Source organism: Artemia franciscana, chromosome 1, assembly GCF_032884065.1.
Source record: "Artemia franciscana chromosome 1, ASM3288406v1, whole genome shotgun sequence".
Lineage (NCBI taxonomy): Eukaryota > Metazoa > Arthropoda > Branchiopoda > Anostraca > Artemiidae > Artemia > Artemia franciscana.
Window position 1 is genome coordinate 23029996 of NC_088863.1, and position 10045 is coordinate 23040040.

The 10045-nt window shown below is 33.8% G+C and overlaps 1 protein-coding gene across 1 annotated transcript; it reads right to left on the minus strand.

Moving 5' to 3' along the window:
* Window positions 1–7896: 7896 nt before the first annotated feature.
* Window positions 7897–9823, minus strand: LOC136025945 (uncharacterized). Its single transcript, XM_065702084.1, has 2 exons — window positions 9739–9823; window positions 7897–8483 (listed from the first exon to the last, which is right to left on the minus strand). Exons 1-2 carry the CDS (start codon window positions 9821–9823, stop codon window positions 7897–7899), a joined length of 672 nt encoding a protein of 223 aa, XP_065558156.1.
* Window positions 9824–10045: the final 222 nt, after the last annotated feature.

Genomic DNA, 10045 nt, shown 5'->3' on the forward strand with positions numbered 1-10045 from the left:
GCAAACTTAAATAAAATTATGCTGCTCGTCTGAACAAAAAAGTAAAAATTATTTTATTTCTTTTCAGTGAAAATACAGTGGCTATAAAATCTGCGGTTTCAGTAAAAAACCTGTATAATGTTTCATTATTAAAAGTCGCTTTAAAAAAATTTGGGTGAATAAAAGTTAAATGATCATCGTGTTAAGCGTAGTTCTGCGGCTGAACTTGTGACTGCTATCTTGAGCGTCTAATTTGAAATTATTTTATTTCTTTCAGCAAAACTACTGTGGCCATAAAGTCTGTGGTTTCAGTAAAAAACCTGTTTATCCTGTCATTGAAAGTCAGTTTAAAAATGTTTAGGCGAATGAAAGTTCTAGGATCATTGTGCTAAGCGTAGTTCAGCGACTGATCTTGGGACTGCTATTTTGAGCGTCTAAATAAAAATTATTTTATTTCTTTCAGTGAAACTACAGTGGCCACAAAATCTGCAGTTTCAATAAAAAACCTGTATAATATTCCATGATTAAAAGTCGCTTAGAAAAAATGTTTGCATGAATGAAAGTTCTGTGATCATTGTGCTCATTATAAATCTGCAGCTGAACTTGTGACTGCTCTTTTGAGCGTCTAAATTAAAATTATTTTATTTCTTTCAGTAAAACTACAGTGGCCATAAAATCTGCATTTTCAATAAAAAAAACTGTATAATATTCCATTATTAAAAGTCTCTTAGAAAAAATGTTTGGATGAATGAAAGTTCTGTGATCATTGTGCTCATTATAAATCTGCAGCTGAACTTGTGACTGCTCTTTTGAGCGTCTAAATTAAATTATTTTATTTCTTTCAGTGATACTACAGTGGCTATAAAATCTCCCGCTTTTATAGAAAAAACCCTGTTTACTATTCTATTATTAAAAATCAGTTTAATAAAATGTTTGGGTTGATAATAGTTAAATGATCATTGTTCTCATTGTTTTATGTAAATTAAAATTATTGTGTTTCTTTTCAGTGGAACTACAATGCCCATAAAATCTGCCTTTTCAATAAACAAACCTGTTTATTATTCTATTACTAAAATTCGCTTTCAAAAATATTTGGGTGAATGAAATAAAATGACCATACGTGTTAAACGTAGCTCAGCAGCTTAAATTGAGAGTGCTATTCTAAGCATCACAATTGAATTCATTTTATTTCTTTTTAATGAAACTAAAATGACCATAAAATCTGCAGATCCGATAATACATCCGATTTATCCTATTTGGAATGTCACACACCCTGTTAGACAATCCTATCGGGGATAGATTTATTGTTCTATTATTAAAAGTCAATTAAATAAAACAATGCTAGGGTACATGAAAACTAAATAGCCATTGTGTTAAGTACAGTTCTGCATTTGAAATTAAGACTGCTATTTTGAGCGTTTAAATTGAATTTATTTTATTTCTCTCAGTGAAACTACAGCGGCCATAAAATCTGTGGTTTCAATAAAAAACCTGTTTATTATTCTACTACTAAATGTCGCTTTGCAAAATGTTTAGGGGAATGAAAGTTGAATGGTCATTTTGTTAAGTGTAGTTCTGCAGCAGAAATTGTGACTACTATTTTTAAAGTCCAAACTGAAATTATTGTAGTCCCTCGAGTGAAACTACAGCGGCCATAAATCTGTGGTTTCAATAAAAAACCTGTTTATTATTCTACTACTAAATGTCGCTTTGCAAAATGTTTAGGGGAATGAAAGTTGAATGGTCATTTTGTTAAGTGTAGTTCTGCAGCAGAAATTGTGACTACTATTTTTAAAGTCCAAACTGAAATTATAGTAGTCCCTCGAGTGAAACTACAGCGGCCATAAAATCTGTGGTTTCAATAAAATACCTGTTTATTATTCTACTACTAAATGTCGCTTTGCAAAATGTTTAGGGAATGAAAGTTGAATGGTCATTTTGTTAAGTGTAGTTCTGCAGCAGAAATTGTGACTACTATTTTAAAGTCCAAACTGAAATTATTGTAGTCCCTCGAGTGAAACTACAGCGGCCATAAAATCTGCGGTTTCAATAAAAAACCTGTTTATTATTCTACTACTAAATGTCGCTTTGCAAATGTTTAGGGGAATGAAAGTTGAATGGTCATTTTGTTAAGTGTAGTTCTGCAGCAGAAATTGTGACTACTATTTTTAAAGTCCAAACTGAAATTATTGTAGTCCCTCGAGTGAAACTACAGCGGCCATAAAATCTGTGGTTTCAATAAAAAACCTGTTTATTATTCTACTACTAAATGTCGCTTTGCAAAATGTTTAGGGGAATGAAAGTTGAATGGTCATTTTGTTAAGTGTAGTTCTGCAGCAGAAATTGTGACTACTATTTTTAAAGTCCAAACTGAAATTATTGTAGTCCCTCGAGTGAAACTACAGCGGCCATAAAATCTGTGGTTTCAATAAAAAACCTGTTTATTATTCTACTACTAAATGTCGCTTTGCAAAATGTTTAGGGGAATGAAAGTTGAATGGTCATTTTGTTAAGTGTAGTTCTGCAGCAGAAATTGTGACTACTATTTTTAAAGTCCAAACTGAAATTATTGTAGTCCCTCGAGTGAAACAACAGCGGCCATAAAATATGCGGTTTCAATAAAACAAATAATTAGCGAATTTGCCTTACCTAATTCCAATTTTTGACTGTCACACGCCCTGCTAGACAATCTTATATGGGAGGGGGATAAGGTGATATTGGTAGATATAGGTTTATTGTTCTATTATTAAAAGTCACTTTTTAAAAAAATGCTTGGGAATATGAAAGTTAAATGACCATTGTGTTAAGCGTAGTTCTGCAGCTGAACTTAAGACTGCTATTATGAACGTTTAGATTGAAATTATTTTATTTCGCTGAGCGAAATTACAGTAGTCATAAAATCTGCGGTTTCAAATCTGTTTATTATTCAACTATTAAATGTCACTTTTTAAAATGTTTGGTAGAATGAAAGTTGAATGGTCACTGTGTTAAGTGTAGTTCTGCAGCTGAACTTGGGACTACTATTTCTAAGGTTTAAATTGAAACAATTTTATTCTTTGAGTTCAACTACGGTGGCCACAAAATCTGCGGTTTCAATAATGACAAAAAACCCGTTTATTATTCTCTTATTAAAATCCGCTTTAAAAAATGTTTAGGCGAACGAAATTAAATGATCATTGTGTAAAGCGTAGCTCTGCAGCTGAACTTGTGACTGCTATTTTAGCGTCTAAATTGAAATTATTTTATTTCTTTGAGTGAAATTACAGTGGCCATAGAATATGCGGTTTAGTAAGAAAAAAATCTGTTATTATTCTCTTATGTTTGGGTGAATGAAATTAAATGATCGTTGTGTTAAGCGTAGGTCTGCAGCTGAACTTGTGACCGCTATTTTAAGTATCAAAATTGCAATTATTTTGTTTCTTTTCCATGAAACTACTATGGCCCATAAAGTGTGGAGTCTACTACTCCATTCACTAAATTGCTTTCAAAAAGGTTCGAGTCAATAAAATATAAATTCTCATTTTGTTAAGCGTAGTTCTGATTCCGAACTTGCGACTGCTATTTTGAGTTTCAAAATTGTAAATTGTTTTAATGATTTTGACTGAAACTATTGTGTTCTGTAAAATCCTATTTATAATTTTTTTTATGCGTTCATTAATAGAAGTCGCTTAAATTTTTAGATGATCAATACACATTAAATGATCAGGGACATTATAGGGATCAGAGGGATATTATAAGGATCATAGGGACATTATAGTGAACATAGGGACTAAAGTCCCTATTTGATACTGAAGTTGTCTTCGGCATGATAAATAGCCAGCATGATCGACGAGACTTGAATCCACTGAAAATTCAGATAACGTCAGTGTATGCCTCTTAAAATAAGGTCCATCTTTCACTTTTTGAGGTTTTTACACAGACGTGTTTTTTTTATTCTTAATAACGATTTTAACGTTGGTAATAGAGATGTTACAACAAGAGGTTCAACACCCAAAATGCCTGAAATGTTAAAGCCTTATGCTTAAAATTAAAAAAAAATCTGTTGAATTCCTTTCAATTAAACATTATTAGCACTGAATGAATTTCTTGAAACGAAATGAGCAGAAAATGTTTCATTTCCAGAAAGATAATATTTATATAATTATTGAATATTTATATAATTATTATTATATTGAAATAATTTCAGCTTATACCTTAAAAATAGCAGTCGCAAGTTAAGCTGCAGAACTACATTTAACACAATGACCATTCAACTTTCATTCCCCCAAATATTTTGTAAAGCGACATTTAATAGCCGAATAATAAACAGGTTTTTTTTTTATTGAAACCGCAGATTTTATGACGACTGTAGTTTCACTCAAAGAACTAAAATAATTTCAATTTAGATGCTAAAAATAGCAGTCAGTGGTTCCAGATAAATTTTCTTTTTGAAAAATTAAATACGGTATGAAATCAGTTGCAAAATAATATTTAAACTTCAGAATCTTAAAGTTCAAACAGTATATCCAATCGAATTTCTTCACTTTATTCACCACTTAAACTTACTTTAAAAATAGCGTCAGAGAAACAATGTAAAACAGAAACCTTTTTAATGTAGAGCCGTCATTATCAAACCTTGCATTAAACTGAAAAAGTTGACTGGCAACGCTGACTAAATCCAAGGAGAAAAAAATCCAAACATTTTCTCTCAGCAGAAACAATTTTTTTATAGCCCTTCTGACTATCCCTCCAGCTTTCATTAGTTTGAAGTTGAGACTTTTTACCAATTCACAAAAAGAAGAAACAAAAAGTTTACAACTAGAAGAAGAAAATTGTAGCTGAAAAAGATGAATCTGATGTATCAAAATTAGAAAATTTGATTCCGACTAGAGCGTGATTAATTTACTACAGGCAGATTTAGTGTCAATCAACTGGATTAAGTTCCGCAACTATTTATGTTACTGTGCCACGAAAGAATATATATGGTAAATAAAAATCTTTTTAAGAATAATTTTCTGTTCTTTAGAAATGGTTTTTTAAATTAATGTTTTAAACTAAAAAGCTTCTTATAAAAACATTTTTAAAAATACTCTGTTTGGTGTTCGATCTGTTATACTTCACATTATTTAATTCTTATATAGATTACAAGCGTTTTAGGTCTACATAATGGGACCAAATACAAGTAAAATATGTTTTGACACAATTTTGAAGTTTCTGCACAACCCCTCCACTTAGAGTCTCAGCAGAACATTTGCTATGAAGTCACTAGCGGGTCATTAAAGTGCAATATGATATTGAGGAATATGCATATTAGTATGAATTTACGCGGATTGGGTTGAATTATCGAAGAGTAAAAGAATATTTAGAATTAGTATAATAATTCAAATTTTTACTATTTTACCTTATCATCTGAAACTGTTTATAGTTATATCAGATGTTATCATCATATCATGATATCATCACCACTATATGGCATAATCATCATGACGTTATCGTACTATGACAGTGAATGTCACTGCTTTTAGTGCAGTGCCCATGGAGAAGAAATATTTGGCCGAAAGCTTAATAGCTTTATTATATTTGTGTTATCATAAGTGTAAAAGATAAATCCACAAATTAATTGCCAGACTGAAGTCCGATCCCTCCTCGGAGGTCTTTTTAGGGTCTTTTTTACATGAGACACTGATGCCATTCCCATCTTCTTCCAGGCGCAGTAGACGCGACAGCCTGATCAACAAAAACTGATCTTCCCATCTCTTGCGAGGGCGGAAACCGTATAAACGGCTACAGACGAGCAGCACATGGCTTTCATTTTCTAGGTGCTGGTAGTCATCCTAAGAGGTTGGTAGTTGAATTGACAATGTCAACCACAAACTCAAAATCACAAAGGAACTCGGCAATTTGGCCTAAACTTCGTGCATGTGTCGCTGATCAAGTTCATGGGATGCCAAAATAAGAAGGAAATGCCAAGGGTTTCTTCCCACATGAGGTCAAAGGCCTGCATGAAGTCAATCTATTTGGCCAGAAACTAGCTGGATATTCTGGAGTGATCTCTGAGCAGATGGGTCGTATGCACCCACGAAGCCAGATGGCGGGTAAGATTTCTGGGTCAGTAGTTGTCGCAAAATTGCTTTAGAGCCTATGTTATGAGGAGAAACGATCCTCACTCACCGAGATTGTGAACGATTTCAATCTTATAGGATAGGTCAACGGGGGTCATGATTTACTGTCCAAAGCTCATGTTGGATTCATCAGGAACTACATTTTAATACAAAAACAGGGCATCAATACTTCAAGCAACTTTACAAATGAACTTTGAGTGACAAAATTAAAATAAGAGAAGAAAAATCAAATTTCAATTTTTACACTCGTGGGATTGTTAGCCATAGCAAAGTAGTTACTCATAGTCACACCGATGGCTACTCATACCACGATGGCCCCTAGTACAGTTAGTATTATAGTGACTTGTTCTACCATGACTACAATTGACCGGGCATATTATAAAGACCAGAATTTACTAGTCGAATGGAAGTTACCATATAAGAGTAATTTGCTACTCTTCCCCTCAAACCCACTCTAAGGCTAAATTTTTATTTCTACTTTCATGAGAATGACAATAATAGCAAATCATCCGAAGTACAGAATTCTGTCTAGTTTTAATTTTATTTTGGTCATTTTCCAGGAACATTGACCAATGTTCATTGGTCAATGACCAAATGTTCTTTGGTCAATGACCAAATGTTCTTTGGTCATTGATGTTCCTGGTCATTTTCCAGGAAACTTGCAGTGTCCAGGAAACATTTTCCAGGAACATTGACCAAATGTTCTTTGTTCAATGACCAAATGTTCTTTGGTCATTGATGTTCCTGGTCATTTTCCAGGAAACGTGCAGTGTCCATAAAATCATATTTCTCTAAGAAATAGGAAACCCTGTCCAATTTTCATGACAGCTGCACGACTAAACAAACGTGAAGAATTCGAAAATGTCAACAGCGTGGGAGGAATCTTAAAGAGTGAGGCTCATGCCCCTCCCCCAAAATCTCGAGACTTTTGCAACTTTCTCTATAATCACCGGATTTCTTTATAATTTACATATGCTTTTGCAGTGTTTTCGAACTTGCACTACCCTCTCTATACAAATATCAGCATGCGTGTTTTGGTTCGAAGTATCAAAACACATTTTTATCTAGTTAGCCGTAACTGATAGCATTTGACCATTTACTTGTCGTTATTTTGATCTTTTATTTTGAACATTTATTTAGTACTAAATGTATTTTCGCTGTTTTTTGGCTCTTCTTCTTTGTTATTGGGCAATCATGCAAGGTTTAGCCCTCATTCTGGTTATATTCTTGGTCAGGGAACCGGTTTTATCCTTTCCTAATTTTGCTTCTACTGCTAATATTGTTAATTTTACATTTTAATTGTATCGCATATTTTTTTGGCAGTTGACAACAACTACCTCCTAATACATTTGAACGATTATAAATACATTTGAACGATACTAAATAAGACTAAATTAAGTTTTTGTTTGCAAAATCCTGCTAAACTCGTGATTATTTTGTGACACCCTGTGAAGGACGAAATAGGACGAAATTTTTTTTTGACCAAGCAATCAGAAAAATAAACTACTATTTTTCTTAGTTGTAATTATTTTATTATGCTGAAAAAGGAAAAACAAAAAAAAATACTTGAAGACAATAAGAATATAAAAAAATGTATAGGCTAGCATCTATTCCGTTTTGATCCTATAAGCATATATTAACAAAATCTTTTCATAAATTCTCATTGCCTTTAAGAGACCAAGTGAGGCCCATGTGGCTCACACTTTGATGACCTGAGAAATTGGCAAAGAAACTGATATTGTACATTCCCAAGAATAGCAATGACTTATCACAAGACCTCGTATATATAAGTAGCATACCCATTATCATGTCAGTATTATGGGCTATCTGACTTGTCCTTTTTATAGTCTTTACCATCGGACGCTTTACTTCCAAGCGGACTATGACTGACTCTTTTTTTCTTTTTGTGGCGTTTTTCCTTCTTATGTTTCTTCTTTTTACTTCTGTGACGTATTTCAGATTCTTCATAATCACTTTTATTCACTTTTCTTTCGCACTCACGACTTCTGCTTCGACTATGCTTTAAACTAGATTTATGCAGCTTAATTTTTTCATTGTCTGATCTTTCCAAACTGACGCTTCGACTTCTTCTCCGATTTGATCGACTTTGGCTTCTATCCTTCGACATTTGATGATGTTTTTCTTTCTTGTATTCCATAATGCGGCTCCTTGACAGTGACCTTGTACAACGTGTTTTTGATGAATACAGTGAGTCTCCTGACAAATATCGAGGAGGTTCGTATCTTTTTTCAGGCTTTTCTCTATCTATATGACTTTTAGTAATCATAGGCCCTCTTGCTCTATCCCTATTTTTCAAAATCTCTACAATGGGTTTTTTAAACGGCCTATCACGGCCTCCGAATCTCAGCTGCCCGGACTCCTTCCTTCCACCGAAACCTCCTCCTGAAAAAGTAAAATAGAATAAAAACCGACTTCGAGCTTATGCAAGGGCAATCTTTCAAGAATTCTATACGTGAGTTCCAGATGTAAGGGATAAGAGTAAGAGGGTACACAAAACCCGGACACTAGAGAAGGATGACATCAAAGACACATTGGTTTCACGTCCTTCATATAATATATTATCTTTCTTTAGAAACAATTTCACTTTAGGATATAACAAAAGTTTCAAATAGATGGCATGGTAAAATAAAAACTCACATTATGCGTCTAACTAGGCTGGTGAAATACATGAAAGATGAAATGGCTAATATTTTGAATTGGGGAGAGGCTTAGATTTTTGCTTGAAAAGTTCCTGCCGGAAAAAAAAGGTCACAAAAGGACCCTTGTAATTGACGTTTTTTAACACGAAATCTAAATAAAAAATACTATAAAAAATGTTATGTAATATATACCAGAATCAAAGCCTTTCATAAAACTGAAGTGTAAGTAAATCGGGCCAACGGGACATGAGGGTGATGGTTTTCCGAGACATATTTTCTTTTCCATTTTGTGAAAAATCCATAAGATCTGAGTGAAACTTGTAGAGTAAGTAATTTTTTTAGTAGAGGGGACAGAGAAAATGGATTTTCAGAGTCATTCTTCACTTTCAAGTCCTATCTACCTTCCACACTAAAGGGTCCCCCAACACAACTTAACCTTCGCAGCAATTTTAGAAATAACAAAACTGATTTTGTTTTATGACAAAATTCATGGTGGCCAGCAGCCAAAAACTTAAGGTCTGATACGCCACTAGTCACTATTTACCTGAGCTTCTTCCCTAGAGTTATGTCTCTGGAATGTCCATTTAAAGTAACCAAAAGAAGAATTTTTAGGGACAATATTCCTTCATATACCATTCGAAATGAAGACAGGTTTTTAGAAATGAAGAAGGGTTTTAAGGGACAACATCCCTTGATATACCATTCGAAATGAAGGTGGTTTTTAGAAATGAAGAAGGGTTTTTAGGGACAACATCCCTTGATATACCATTCGAAATGAAGGTGGGTTTTTTGAAATGAAGAAGGGTTTAGGGACAACATCCCTTGATATACCATTTGAAATGAAGCTGAGTTTTTAGAAATGAAGGAGGGCTTTTAGGGACAACATCCCTTGATATACCATTCGAAATGAAGGTGCTGCATCCTACAAAGTTGTTTCTTTAAGTACTCATTGAGGGATATGTCCTCTTTTAATTAATCTGACCGCACCGTGTTTCTACCTGTTTTTCGTATTGACTTCGCAAATGGCGGTACAAGCAGATATAGTTTCTCGGAGGGATGGTGGAGGACATACTTGTCAGCCATTAACTCCGTATCGAATCTGTCACTCAAAGTTTTAAATTTAGCCAATCGATGCACGCTAAAGCCCTTTTTATGGATCCTCTAAATGGTACCAGTAGGGTTTTACAAGCCCCTGAAGAAAGCGGGAATCTATATTCCACAATAGGCCTTAAGCACAAGTCGTACAGAGGGGTAACCGATCTAGATGATAACAGGTTCTAAAAACAAAGAATCACAACCATCTTC

What these genes read in the sequence shown, in the direction of transcription:
- LOC136025945 (XM_065702084.1), bottom strand. Translation starts at nt 9,823, where the DNA reads ATGGCTGACAAGTATGTCCTCCACCATCCCTCCGAGAAACTATATCTG. An exon ending in GAAGTCAATACGAAAAACAG is followed by an intron (nt 8,484 to 9,738) that starts GTAGAAACACGG and finishes TTACTTTTTCAG; the next exon opens with GAGGAGGTTTCGGTGGAAGG.